The sequence below is a fragment of the Leucopleurus acutus genome (assembly GCF_964270905.1).
Source record: "Leucopleurus acutus genome assembly, chromosome: 9".
In the NCBI taxonomy this organism is placed as follows: domain Eukaryota; kingdom Metazoa; phylum Chordata; class Mammalia; order Artiodactyla; family Delphinidae; genus Leucopleurus; species Leucopleurus acutus.
In genome coordinates this window covers 12,545,884-12,561,009 of record NC_139144.1, presented here as the reverse complement: position 1 = coordinate 12,561,009, position 15,126 = coordinate 12,545,884, and the positions used below count along the sequence as shown (strand labels likewise).

Below are 15,126 nucleotides of genomic sequence, written 5' to 3'. Positions count from 1 at the left end.
TGATCAATGGGGTTAGTGTAGGAAAGTTAGTCTTAAATTATCTCACTCTTGATGTATGTAGGTCTTTATGAAAACAACTGGTCCAACGTGACCGCTCTGTTCAGGGACACTGGACAGTCCCTAGAGCACTTTCCTGCCCACCATCTTATCCGAACCTCAGGGCCTGGGTTCGAGCTAGCTCCCTATGTGGAAGCCCGGCTCTGCCAGGACTAGCTGTGTGCCTCTGTCTCTGTCTCCTCGTCTGTTAGGTTGTTTCAGAATTAAATAAACTCCTGAGAATAGTGCCTGGAGCTTACTAAGCTCCATGAAGGTGTGAGCCACTGTGATTGTTAATAATCTTTTGAGATAAGTAGCTGTTGGTCTCTCTGGTAAAGATATATATTTAGAAACCAAGAAATGGAGCAAATAACCCAGAGTGGGTCCCACAGGAGTTGGTAGTAGTAAGGACTGGGCTGCACCCTGAGTGACGAGGAGACAGGGTAGCTCCGGGGCAGGGACCTGCCAAAGCAGGGGGTCGGCGTGGCCCACGTGTTGGTCTGGGGTAAGTGAGTGACTGCAGTGGTGTCCTGTGTTGCACAGAAGCCTTCCCCAAGCCTGCGTCCCACTCGTAACACCCCTGAGCTGCCCTTCCTTTCTCCCAGTGGATGCGGCACGATTTCTCCATCCTCTTGTGGGGAAACCGAGGCCCAGGCGGTGATCACCCCTCAGGTATTTGAGCATTGTGCTGTTGCTGGAGCAGCATGAGGGCCAGAGGAACAGCTGCGAGCCTTGGGTGAAGTCAGGAAGCCGTTCCCAAGGGCAGCGCTAGCCAGTGCAGGTCTGCAGGGCGAGCGGGGCTGATGTCCCCTCAAAATTTTTTTAATAAGGTGGAAAATATGAAAAGTTTCCACTGAGTTCTTGCCCTTTTCTGACCAATTCTGAGAAGGTTGGGAAACGCTGGCCTAGGTTCCCTATGCTAACATCCTAGAAATACTCATGGCCCCTGCAGTCACTGGTAGAGAGTGTTAACAGGTAGACAGCCGACTTGGCCGACATGCTCCAGCTGCTGGATGGTCCTAGCATGTCAGGGTCACCGTGAGACACGTGCACACAGAACATACTGTGAATGCAACAGAAATATCATTGAGATGGTGGGGTTATCGATTATTTTGATTAAAATTTAACAATTAATGTTAGAACAGTTTCTCAGGTGTGGGTTATGGTCTAGAATTGTGCGGTGACTGCTTAGGAAAGGGGGGCCTTTTCCCAGAATGTGTTATGTTAGGAGCCAGGTTCCAGGTGTCCCCCAGAAGAGCATCTTGATTTATGTCGCGTCGGGTGGAGGAGAGTTGAGCTCCAACCTGAGATGCCTGGGCACACATTCCACATTCCTCCCTAGGGAGAGGTGGGAAGTCTCCAGATGGGATCAGGTTTTCTAGCGAGGCCTCTCCTGGTTGGCCCTAAAGAGGGGTCAGCGTGCAGCTTTTGACAGCGAGTCCCTTGGGGTCGGGGTTGTTGCCGCCTTAAGTAGAAACAAATCAACTCCAGACAGCCTGTGCGCTCTTCCCCCTCCAGGCTGCAGTCCTGCGCTGGCATGCAGTCCTTGCTTCGCTGGGGTGAGGACGGGGCGTGGGGCAGTCTTGTTTCTGGCCTCAGCAGAGCTGCCCTTGGCTGGGTGGGGACATGGTGAAAGTTCTCATTAGCTCTTGCCCTCCATTTCCTCTCCTCTTCCAAGGGCAGCATTTGAGTTAGATTCCAGCTTAAAAGTGCCATCGTCTGTGGTTTCTGTATAAATTCTATAGTATAACTATTCACAGTGACAAAATGATTAGAATTTACTTAAATGTGAGACTTAAACATAATTAAAGGAGAACTCAAAACAAATTCTGTAAATAGAGGAAGGCGTGAAACTTCTATTTACCATTAGTGTTTGCAAATTGTCAGTCTTAGGAAATGAGCTTGAGTTAAATAGTTAAAAGGGCAATTCAAAAGTCCAAATGATGGCAACATTTTAGCTACTTCATGTCCAGCACAGCAGGACAGGAAGTCTCCCCACCCGTCTGACCTTCCAGAGCGTTCTTTCTGGTTGAGTTTTGCCCCCTTGATGGCTAGGAAGAATGAGCTAAAAATAGAGTTGAATTTTAATCTGCTTTCATAATTTCAGAACAATAGAGGGCAGTTTACTTAGCATTTATTGGCAGCTGTGTGCAGTGAGTGTGTGGTGCCACCAGACCACTGAGTGAAGAGTTGGGATCAGGTTCCCCAAGTGACTCAGGAGGGCAGGCCAAGCTAAGGTCATTGTGGGTACCTCCCCCTGCAGGGGTGTCCTCCGTCCTGGATGCCCAGGAACTGGCAGACCAAGGCACATCCCTGCTTCTTGCCGGCTATGCTTCACTTAGGAACGACACGGCCAAATCTCAGCCGTTCTCTGTCTCTCCAGCAGAGCATCTTGTGCTCATCAAGAAGTAATTTTTAAAAATGTTTTGAAGTGCTCAGGTGCTGGGAATCCCTTGCGCTTTCTGTAAATGACAACCAGAATATCTGTTCTCTTTCCATTCTCCTTTGGTTTGTGTCTTTTCTTTGTATTTTATTTTAAAAATATCCAAAAAGTGCAGATAAGAATAAAAGCATCCACGTATCCAGTACCCGCGGTGAACAAATGTAAACATTTTACCATATTGCCTTTAGATTTTTTTTTTAGTTTTATTTCATTATTTTTTGGCTGCGTTGGGTCTTTGTTGCTGCGTGCGGGCTACTCTTCATCGCGGTGCGCGGGCTTCTCATTGCAGTGGCTTCTCGTTGCAGAGCACAGGCTCTAGGCGCGCGGGCTTCAGTAGTTGTGGCACATGGGCTCATTAGTTGTGGCTCACGGGCTCTAGAACGCAGGCTCAGTATCGTGGCGCACGGGCTTAGTTGCTCCGCGGCATGTGGGATCTTCCCGGGCCAGGGCTCGAACCCGTGTCCCGTGCATTGGCAGGCAGATTCTTAACCACCGCGCCACCAGGGAAGTCCCTAGATTTTTTTTAACAGATGCACATTTGCAGTTCCCTTTGAGGCCGGCGGCGGGTGGGGAGGTGGCAGGGGAGGTGGGGAGATAGTCCCACAGGCAACTCTTATGGCTCCTTGGCATGGTCGTATGTCTTGATTATGAGGATTGAAGGAAAAAAATGAAGAGTCTTCATCCTTGCCTTAAGCAAAGCATCCATGCTTTTGTGTAGGACCCGGACGTTCCATTGTCTTGAGAGCCACTGGCTCTGAGGTCTTTGGTAGGTGCTGCCGTCCTCGAGGGCGAGGAGGAGAGCTTTACCCACTCAGAGCAGGCATCTCCGTCCTCTCTGAGGCAGAGCTCTTGCCATCAGCGTCCAAGGGTGCATTGGCTGGCCTTCCTCTCTACTCCCAGGGCAGGGAGCAGCCACAGTGCCAGTGACCATGCTCTGACCCCTCAGTCACCAGGCCCACCCTCCCAGGGAACCAGCGTCAGGAGGCATTTTGTGTGTCCAGATCAACATCTTGATTTTCACTAGCGCCAGGCAAGCTTCCAGGTGTGGGGCAGGAGTGTGTACAGCTGTGCACGTGTGTGGCTCTCAGCCTGTGTCCTCAGCAGCTGAGTTCCTCCATCCTGGTTCTACCTTCTCGAGAGGGGAGACCAAGGACCTACCTTCTACTCTTTAGAATCCAGCAGGAGCTTGAGGTTTTGGGTCTAGTCTGCTGCCTAGTGCTCCAGTTCTGAGGAATGGGACACAAAAATTAGGCTTTTTCATTTTCTTTTCCCCAGTTTTTTCATCCCAAAGCAGTCTGGACTGGGTGGATTTGACTTCCCAGGAGAGCTCTGTGTCGGCCACTTGTTCAGGATGGGGAAATGAGGAGGCCTCAGCTGCCACCACACGGTGGCTTCTCGGTCTCAGGGAGCGGCCTTTCCCTCCTTCAGATTCACCTTATTCCAGCTGTTCATGAACCGTTTCCATGTTTATCAGACCACATATCCCCCCTCCCTTGTTCTCCTTCAGTGTCTATGTCTGTGTGACAGTGTTTGTGCTACCTGTTCCTGCGGTAATGGTGTAGGGTTTTGGGTGTTTGGGGTTTTTTTAAACTAACTCGCCTGTCTTTTTCCCTCTGCACTCACCCATGCTATCCCACTCTGCCTCTCAGATCTTGCAGTTTTCAAGGAACGACTTCGAATGCTAACAGTAGGAGGTATGAAAATAACGAGCCTTTCACTTTTCTGGAGCTGAGGACTTCATTTGAGCAGGATGTGCAGCTTTCCCCAGCATGCAATTTGGGGAAAGTTGACACAACTCTGTCGAGTGTTTTGAAGTTTGTTAATTGTCTTGAGATATGTTTTTCCTGTCATATAGCTGTTATCCAACAGGTAGAGCTACTTACCATGTCATATTAGCTTCTGTCCATTTGTGTTCTGAAGAGCATTTTCACCTCCACGTGTCCACCATCGCTTCGCTGGGCTTCCGTCTTTAGCGTAGGCTGTCTCTAGCTCCTGCTGTAGCCAGCGGGGACCTGAGGCCACACTACATTCTGCATGTTGGCACGTCGTTTCCTCCACATCCTGCACTGTGCCTCTGACTGGACTCTGGATTCTTTCAGATTCTGCTTCCTGGGCATTTTTTCCCTTTTGATCTTCCCATGTTTGAAGGACAACTAAAGTACTGATAAAACGTTACTTAATGAAGTAAGGAGTCCTTAATGACCCTTGGTTCTGGGCAGAGCACCTTTGAAGAATCCAGAGTGGGGTGCCGGGGGTCATCTGCCTGCTGTCACTCACCACAGTGGCCAGTCTTCCTTCCATGCCAGGTGTCACTCAGAAGTTCTCTTTTCCTCCATCTTATCATGTCTGTGAGACTCTAGTTTTGATTAAACTTTTCATTTTGAAATAATTGTATGCAGTTATGAAAAATAACAGAGACATTCTCATATGCCTTTCAGCCAGTTCCCTCAGTGGTACCATCTTGTAAACCATAGTACATCACACCAGGATACCGACACTGACAGCAGTCAAGCCACAGAGGTCTACATCACTCCAGTGGCCATTCCTGCTGCCCCTCTGTAGCCACACTTACTCCCCTTCTACCCCACCTCCATGTTTGACCCCTGGCAACCACTGTTCTGTTCTCCATTTCTATAATTTTGTCATTTCAAGAATGTTTTACAAATCACAATATGTAACATTTTGGAATTGGCATTTTTCAGTCAGCATGCTTTTCTAACACTAATTTTTTCCTTCTTAATTGCTGAGTAGCATTCCTTGCCATAGGTGTCCCAGAATTGTTTTAACCATTTACTCACTGAAGGACCTTTGTGTTGTTTCTTCTGTTCTTCGGCTAATAGGGTCTTTTACAGAGCAAAAGTTTTAAACTCTATAGTCCAGTGTATCAATTTTCCCTTTTATGGATCATGTTTTTGGTATCAAGTTTAAGAACTCTTTTCTTAGCTCTAGATCCTGAAGATTTTCTCCTGTATTTTTCTAAAGGTTTTATAGTTTTGCATTTAACATTTAACTCTGTGATCCATTTTGAGTTCATTTCTGTATAGGATATGAAGTTTAGATCAAGGTTTGTTTATTTTTGGCCTGTGGATGTCAATCACTCCAGCACCATTAACTGAAAAGTTTGTCTTTCTTATCATTGAATTGCTTTTATACACTTTTATCAAAAATCAGTTGGACTTATTCAGTGGGTCTGTTTCTGGGTTCTCTGTTCTTTTAATAGGTGTGTCTCTCCACCAGTACCACACTGTCTTGATTACTGTAGCTGCTGAACTTTATTTTCCTTTTCCAGAATTGCCTTGGCTGTTCTAGGGCCTGTCTCTTTCCATGTAAATTTTAGAATAAGCTTGTCTACATTTACAAAAACTCTTGCTGACATTTTGGTAGGAATTGTGTTAAACCTATAGATGAATTTAAGGAGAATTGACATCTTTACTATGTTGCCCTTCAATCAATGAACATAGTATGTCTCACTTATTTAGATCTTTGATTTCTTTCATCAGCTTTTTGTAGTTTTCAGCATACAAATTCTGTATATGTTTTGTTAGATTTACATGTCAGTACTTCCTGTTTTTAAAAAAATTTAGTGTCCCTCTATTCATTACTAATATCTTGAAGTACAATTGATTGTTTTTATGTTGTGTCCTGTGACCTTGCTGAGCTCACTTATTCTAGGACTTTTTTTTTTTAGTAGATTCTTTAGAATTTTGGGGGTAGACAATCATCTCACTTGAAAATAGGAACAATTATTTCTTCATTTCCAATCTGTTTGCCTTTTATTTCCTTTTCTTGCCCAATTGCCCTGGTTGGACCTTGCAGTACCATGTTGACTAAGAGGCATAAGAATGAACATCCTTGCTTTGTTCCTGATCAATGGTGGATTACATCGATTGATTTTCAAGTATTGAACCCAACTTACATGTACTGCTGGAATAAACCTCAATTGGTCATGGTATATAATTCTTTGTGCATATTGCTGCATCTATATATATATGTATTTGTATCTGTATTCGTAGGGAATATTGGTCTGTAATTTTTTTTTTCTGACTGTCTTTGTCTGCTCTTGGTATCAGGGTAATTCTAGCTTTGTAAAATAAGCTGAGAAGTTTTCTTCCTACTCTAATTCCTGAAAGAGACTGTGTAGAGTTGGTGTTAATTCTTCTTTAAACGTCCAGTAGAATTCCCCAGCAAAACCATATGGGTTTGGATTTCTTTTTCAGAAGCTTTTTATTTATGAATTCGATTTCTTTAAAAGTTAGAGCTATTCAGATTATCTCTTTCATAGTGGGTGGGTAACAGCAGTTTGTGTTGTTCTAGGAATGGTTTGTTTACATCTGAGTTGTCAAGTGTATGTTGTTCATAGTATTCCCTTAGTATCTTTTTGATACCTGCAGAGTCTGTATTGATATCCCCTTTTATTCCTGATACTGGTAATTTGTGTCTTCTCTTTTTCTGTTAGTCCTTTTAGAAGTTTGTCAATGTTACTGATCTTTCCAAAGAACCAGCTGTTTCATTGATTTTTCTGTTTTGCTGTTTTCAATTTCATTGATTTCTGTTCTTATCTTTATTTCCTTACTTCTGCTTTCTTTGTATTGTTTTTTTTTTCCTTCTTTTTCTAGGTTCTTGTGGTAAGATCTTATAGATTACTGATTAGAGCCTTTTCCTCTTCTCTAATGTTTGCATTTACTGCTATAAATTTCCCTGTCAGAACTGCTTTAGCTGTCCTACAAACTTTGACATACTGTATTTTCGTTTCCATTCAGTTCAGTGTATTTTCTGATACCCCTTAATATTTCTTCTTTGATTCATGGATTATTTAGAGGGTGTTGTTTAGTTTCCAAGAATTTGGAGATTTTCCTTTTATATTTCTCTTATTGATTTCTAGTTTGATTCCATTGTTGTTGGAGAATGTACTCCATATAATTCCAGTTCTGCTAAATTTTTTTGTTTTTGGCTTCGTCGAGCCTTAGTCGCAGCACGCGGGATCTTTTGTTACAGCGCGTGGGCTTCTCTAGTTGCATCGCACTGGCTTCTCTCTAGTTGCGATGCACAGGCTTAGTTGCCCCATGGCATGTGGGATCCTAGTTCCGCGACCAGGGATCAAACCCACATCCCCTGAATTGGAAGGCAGATGCTTAACCACTGGACCACCAGGGAAGTCCCTCAGTTCTGCTAAATTTGTTGAGGTGTTTTTATGGCCCACTATATTGTCTGAATTGGCATTTGTTCCATGGACATTTGGAAAGAATGCATACTCTGCTGTTGTTTGGTGAAGTGTTCTATAAATGTCCATTAGATCCTGTCAGTTATAGAGTCTTTCTATATCCTTGGCAACTTTCTATCTACTTTTTTGGTCGATTATTGAGTGAAGGGCTTTGAAGCCTCCAGACGAACTGTGGGTTTGTCTATTTTTCTTTTCAGTCCTCAGTTTTGGTGTTTTTTTCCCACATATTTTGCATCTCTGTTGTTTGGTGCACGCACAATTAGAATTGCTATGTCTTCTGGGTGGATTGATCTTTTTATCATACAATGTCCCTCTCTGTCTCTAGTAATTTTCTTTGCTCTAATATATACTTTATCTGATGATAATATAGCTACTCCTGCTTTTGTTGGACATGTTTTACATGACATATCTTCTTCCATCCTTTTACTTTCAGTCTGCCTAAATCACTGTATTTGAAGTCAAGCATATAGTTGAGTCCTGTTTTTTTAATCCACTCCGTCAATCTCTGTCATTTAAGTAGTATATTTAGACCATTTATATTTAATGTAACTATTGATACGTTAGGGCTTAAGTCTACCATTTTATCCTTCATTTTGTTTGGCCCTATTCATTTATCTGCTTTCTTTTTCCTGACTTCCTCTAGGTTTTTAAACCTATACTTTAAAATTCCATTTTTATTTATATATAGTCTTTTTGATCATCTCTCTTTGTGTTTTTAGTGGTTTTTAGCCTTTTTAGTGGCTGTTTAGGTGTTATATCACTACATAACTTATCACAATCTAATGGTGTCATCATTTTACCAGTTCAAGTGAAGTGTACTTACCTCCCTTTACATCCCTTCCTTCTCTCCATGTAAAATATATAGTTATCTTAAACATTTCCTCTACATATGTTTAGAACTACATCAGATAATATTACAAATTTTGCTTCAATCATCAAACATAATTTAGAAGACCCACGAGGAGAAGGAAAGTCTTTTATTTACCTGTATTTTTTAGTTCCATGTTCTTTCTTCCTTCCTCCTGTCTGATTCCTTCTGGTATCATTTCCTTTCTGTTTACAACTTCTTTTAGCCATTCATTTAGGATGACAGATTCTCTTAGTTCTCTTCATCTGAAAATGTTTTGATTTCTCCTTCATTCCTATAGGATATTATCACTGTATATAGGATTCTGGGGAAACAGTTCTTTTCTTTCAGCTCTTGGTAAGTGTGGTGCTACTTCCTTCTGGTCTCCATGGCTTCTGTTGAGAAATCCTCTATTATTTTGTCCTCTGTTGTTTTGTCCTCTGTTGAGAAATCCACTGTTATTTGAGTTGTTTTGCCCTCTAGGCAAAGTGTCACTATATTCTGGCTGCTTTCAAGATTTTTTGTCTTTAAATTCAGAAGTTTAATTGTAACATATTTTGACATGGATTTCTTTGGCTTTATTTTGTGAGCTCACTGAGTTTCTTGAGTCTGTGGAGTAAGTCTTCTGCCATATTTGGGAAGTTTTCAGCCTCCCGCTTTCTCTTCTCCTTCTGGGATTCATCAACACAACTGTGAAATCTTTTGTTACAGCATCACACGTCCCTAGGACTTTCTTCCGTTTTTTCCGCCCAATCTGTTTTCTCTGTATTCTTCAGCTTGGTTGATTTCTGTTGTTCTCCCTTTAAGTTCACTGATCCTCTGTCCTCTGATAATGCCATTGAGCCCGTTTACTAAGTTTTAATTTGGGTTATTATATTATGCAGTTTCAAAATTTCCCATTTGGTGCTTCTTTGTATCTTAATTTTTTGCAGAGACTTTCTGTGTCTTTGCTGAGACTTAATTTTTTTTTTCATGTCTCTCTCATGTTTTAATCGCTCACTGACATCATTTGATAATGGCTTCTTGAGAATCTTAGATAATTCTAACATCTTAGTGTCTATTGATTATCTTTTCTCGTTCAATCTGACATATTCCTGGTTCTTGTTATAAGTGATTTTTCTTTTTTTTTTTAATATTGAAACCAGGACATTTTGGGTACTATGAGATGGGATCTTGTTGAAATCTTTGCAAGGCTCCTCTGAACACTGCTCTGGTAGGGAGGGGCCCACCTAGTTACTCCCCGGTGGAGATGGACATTCTGGGCCCCAAAGTCTCTGTTGACATTAGGGTGGGGGAGTGGGCTAGTGCATTACCTCCCAGAGGGAATGAAAGTTTGGGCTTCCTCTTGGGCCTTCTTTGAAACCTTTGGGTGGGGTCAGAGGTCAGAGTGCACTGCAGCCTGACAAGGGTGTTGATGGGGCTGCAGTGTGTTCCGTATGTTTGGGTGGAACAGAGCAGTTACAGTCTAAAAGTTTTCTGTCCTGCGAGGCTGCCTTTCTCCTGGTCCTTTAAAGAGAGCAGCTTTTGTTGGGGCTTTTTCTGTCTACACCTGTAGAAGTTTCCACATTCTTTGCTCCAAGTCTGGGATATGGGAGCCCAGAAGGAAACCTAGGGACCTCCTTGGCTGGTTGGCTTTTTTCTCCACCCTTTGGCGTCATCTTACATTTGTTTTATATATGATATCTGGGGTTTTTAGTTGCACTTGGTGGGGGAATAGGTAGGCATATGTCTATACTACCTTCCCAGACGTCTGTAGATTTAAGTTGTCAAATGACTGAAGAACTCAGAGGCAAGGCCAGCAGTTTTGAAGTTCAGTAGTAGAGCCCAAGAATGATCAGTTCACGGTGATGGAAATGAAGAATCACACATGTGGTGAGGCCAAGGGCTCTTCATGCTGAAAGGTCACGACAAGCCCACGTTCTCCTCTGGGACACAAGTCGTTGGTTAACTCCACAATCAAAATGTTCAAACTGTTCCCAACAGAGTGTGCACTCTTTGGATACCCCGGTTCCCTTAGCCCCCACTGCTGAGTGTTCCCATGAGCTAGGAAAAGTATCCCCCAAATAAGTCTGGTTTTCCTCCATAAACACTGAGAGCTGGGCTGTGAAAGGCCAGAGCCATGCTTTATCAGGCCCACGTGATGGCCCATCCTCATTCTTGATAGAATAACGGCAGGAAACGGGTGCATAGCTTAACCAAGCCACTCTACCATCACCACCACCACCTCAAGGTGAAAAAAAGCCAGGTTGCTTTTGTTTTAATGAAACAAAAAACGGTTGAAAAACATAGAATTTGCTTTTAAAAGTTAAAAAAAAAAAAGTGTCCTAGAGCATTAGATAAATAAAAGCTGTGGTTCCCAAGCCAGCTTGAATAGGATCATCCAGGGATGTTCATGGCCCATCCATGACCAACTGAGTCAAGTCCTGGCATTGGAGCCTGGAAATGTGCATTTTTACAAATCTCCCAAATTCCCTAGAGATTTGGATACACAGCTGTGTTTGCAAGCGACTGCTTGGGTCCCTTACTGGGCCCTCTGTCTTATTTACACTTAATTAGGCCAGGAAATGGGAGACTGTCTGATCTTGCACAGTCAGGTGTTAGAGACTGTGGGTGCTCGTTTCACATTTCATCCTGGCGTCTGGGATTGTGAACTGCACCTTGCCTCACTCCAGCCAATATCTTGTGGGTGGGAGCCTAACCTATAGTGTCACTGGGCAGTTTTCCTCCAAGTCTCTTCCCCTTTGATAATTATTGCAACATGAAACAAGCGCATAATGCCCTGGAAAGAGCCCCTCCGCTCCATCACGTGTTTGTCAGTTTGAAATATGCTTTCAGATGAGGAGGCACCTTGCACGTGGTGCTCAGCAAATAGCAGTGATGAGTCAGTGATAGTCGGTTCCTTAGCAATTAGTCAGTAAATACGTGTCGGTATTGGACTGGGGAGAGCGATAATCAGATCTGTGACTTACGAGCGCTGTCTGGAGGATGGGTCTTCATGTGCAGTTGGAGGTCTTCCAGGAGATGGCGCCGTCCTTCATCAGAGGTGGCTGTGGAAGCCTCTGCCCTGCTGCCTGGCAGCTCTCCCGCAGGCCACTGGGCTTCTTGGTGACTGTCCCTCACTTCTCAGTCTCCTAGCTTCCACTCACCACATACAAATGCCATCACCATTAAGACATATATGACCTAGTCTAGTCCAGTTCCTCATTTTCTACTTGAATTCTCTCCTTAACTGTTTTTCATTTGCTTTCTGATTGACTTACCCAGTGCCTTTTCAAACCTAAATCGCTTTGTGTCTGTGGGGTCTTGAAATACATTTTTCTCTAAATTATGAATAATTGGTGCACTGGACTAATATATGCATCATATGAATTTATTCTCCTTTACCTGTGATGCCAGTAATATACTCAGCTTCTGTTTGTTGCTAAACTTTGTGTTTCTGGCTGTAATATAGTATGTATTTTCATACATAACAGAGGTTTTTATGATTTTGTTCTTCTTTTTTCTCTCCCCTGGGGAGTCCCTCCCCCTTTTCCTAAACTGTGGCCCCCGTATGGCTGTGCCCATCTCTCCTCACCCCCGTAGGGTTCTACGGCCTGGACGAGTCTGACCTGGACAAGGTCTTCCACCTGCCCACCACCACGTTCATCGGCGGACAGGAGTCGGCCCTTCCGCTGCGGGAGATCATCCGGCGCCTGGAGGTAAGAAAACACAAGTCATTTCCAGAAAACTCCAGTGGACTTGCTAAAAACTTGTGTTGGCAGGAGGCCTCCAGACTAGGTTGTTTTTCTCTTGATCCTATATATTTTTTTAATGTAAGGGAAGGGGAATTGTTTTGTTCTGTTTTTTGCTATTTTGTTGATGAAATTCCATGTTTTTTTATTTTTACAATCAACCATAACAAAATGTAGACTTTGCTTCCGACTTTAAAAAATGTGTCCTGGGCTTCCCTGGTGGCGCAGTGGTTGGGAGTCCGCCTGCCGATGCAGGGGACACGGGTTCGTGCCCCGGTCCGAGAGGATCCCACATGCCACGGAGCGGCTGGGCCCGTGAGCCATGGCCACTGGGCCTGCGAGTCCGGAGCCTGTGCTCCGCAATGGGAGAGGCCACAACAGTGAGAGGCCCACGTACCAGGAAAAAAAAAAAAAAATGTGTCCTAAAGCATTAGGTAAATAAAGGGTGTCATTCCCAAGCCAACTTGAATAGGAACGCCTGGGGAGATTCCTGGCCCACCTACGACCAACTGAGTCAGCTCTGGTTTTGGAGCCTGGAAATGTGCATTTTTACAAATCTCCCAGAGCTAGGGATACGCAGCTGTGTTTACAAGCGACTGCTCGAGCCCCAGGTTGTACTGATCTAGCATTTGAAAGGGGCAGAGAGCCATGCACGGCTCTCATTTCATCCAGTGCCAGAACCCAGGAGTTGGGCTGTTGTGGACACTTGGACCTGGACTCCAGGGGTCCCAGCCATAGCACCCCCTGTCCCCAGAGGGCCCCACGTCCAGGACTCTTCCAAGAGAGCCTGCCATTCTAACTTGTCCCAGTTCGGAATACCCCTTCTCGTTGTTTACAGATATTTGTGTACACTCACCCGATGATGGTGGGTTAGGTATGTTTACACGTGACATGTGCGTGCACTGGGCGGCTGTGTGAGCTGACAGAGCTTAAGTATGTTCTTGGTCCTGTGACATAATAATCAACTTGCAGCTCTTTGAATATTTAGAGCGAGTGCAATTTCTTGGCTTCCTAACGTCTCACTAGAGAGAGAAGCTAAGAATCGGCACCTAAAACTCCCTGCCCTTTTCTCCTGGGGATTGAGCCAAGAACAGGAGAAACAAAATATGATCCAGGGGCCCAGTAACTATGTGTCCAAGTTAATAGCTAAATTCATGCTGATAATAATGGAGACATACTGTTTTTGACCTAATAATTTCCTTTGAGCCTTTAATTGTTCAGTAATGGACATACTGCCCATCAGGCATAAGGAGCACGGGCGTGTTCTCCTGCCTCCATGGGTAAAGGAGGGAGCCCCCTCCCCCTCCCCGCCTCTTCCCTCCCCACTTCCTCCCTCCCCCTCCTCTCCCCCTTTCCCTTCCTTCATTCTCTTCCCCTCCCCTCTCTCCCCACCCCTTCCTCTCCTCTCTGCTAGGCTTACAACTCAGACTTGGGTCCCAGGGAAGATGCACCCTTTTTTAAGCTGATGGAGGAAGGTTCAAGGTTCATGTTAACAGACGCTGTGGCTGGGCCATGTTTTCTCAAATGTGTTTGTGTAGAAATACACTTTCTTCTGCGGCTCAGTAGATCAGGGCACTGTCACTGTACAGCTCCGGTGGAAGTGGTGACTCGCGCTGGCTCTGAAGTCAGGGAAGGCAGGCCAGCACCCCCCATCCCTGGGCTTCTTGTGCATCCAGTTTAAAAGTTCCCAGTTTATCACATGAGGTGTCCTCAGGGAAATATAGTTTTGGAGTTAATGAAAACACCTTAAACACCAAGGTCTTTCCCAGCTCCATTTCCTCTTTTTGTCCCTAGGCAAGATTTTCCTCCTCTTGGCTAGGATGATAGCGAGCGCGTTGTGGTTGGCCATTATTTTGAGTTCAAGCAAATGTCCCTTTGTTTCATTATCATAGAATTAACATGCAGAGGTGCCCACCCCTGCTCTGGTGTCACATCTGGACCCACCACTGGGATCCCAGGTGCATCCTCACCCTGCACTGTGCCAGCCAGTTTCCATGTCTGTTGTGAAAACCAAAGGGGGTCACAGACAGAACCACCAAGCAGAACCCGGCCCTCTAAGTGCTTGGTCAGCATGACTGCTGCGAAGACGGTGAAAGGCATTTGTGGGCTCTAAAACTTATTGTCAGGATTTCCCTGGTGGCCTAGTGGTTAGGATTCAGCGGTATCACTACCGTGGCCCGGGTTTGATCCCTGGTCAGGGAACTGAGATCCCACAAGATGTGCAGCGTGGCCAATATATATATATTAATTAATTTTAAAAAATTATTTTCACACCAGGGCATTGCTTTTTAAATTCCTAAAAGCAGTGGTTAAGAATCCTCCTGCCAATGCAGGGGACATGGGTTTGAGCCCTGGTCCAGGAAGATCCCACATGCCGTGGAGCAGCTAAGCCTGTGCACCACAACTACTGAGCCTGCGCTCTAGAGCCCATGAGCCACAACTACTGAGCCCACGTGCCGCAACTACTGAAGCCTGCGTGCCGCAACTACTGGAGCCCGCGTGCCTAGAGCCCGTGCTCCGCAACAAGAGAAGCCACCACAACGAGAAGCCCGCACACCGCAACGAAGAGTAGCCCCAGCTTGCCACAACTAGAGAAAGCCCACACACAGCAACGAAGACCCAACGCAGCCATAAATAAATAAATAAATAAATTTTAAAAATAAATAAATAAAAGCCTGCTAACTTAAGTGGCCACTGAGCTGTGATATCCACCGGCAGCACAGGGCCTTTCTTTCTCAGGGTGGTGGGCACAGTCTGACCTTGAGGTCAGAGAACCTGTCTTCCCCAGGAGCTTCCCCGTCCCTGGGCTGGTGCTTCTGTCCTCCCGCCATGAGGGGAGCATGTCTCG

The 15,126-nt window shown here is 44.8% G+C and overlaps 1 protein-coding gene across 2 annotated transcripts in view; it reads left to right on the top strand.

Annotated features, from left to right (window-relative positions):
• Positions 1 to 15,126, top strand: part of OGDH (oxoglutarate dehydrogenase) — a 76,776-nt gene that overhangs the window by 32,204 nt on the left and 29,446 nt on the right. For both annotated transcript variants that reach the window (XM_082845986.1, XM_082845987.1), the window contains exon 5: positions 12,130 to 12,245. In XM_082845986.1, the coding sequence (XP_082702112.1) occupies positions 12,130 to 12,245 (116 nt within the window). The remainder of the gene's footprint in view (positions 1 to 12,129; positions 12,246 to 15,126) is intronic.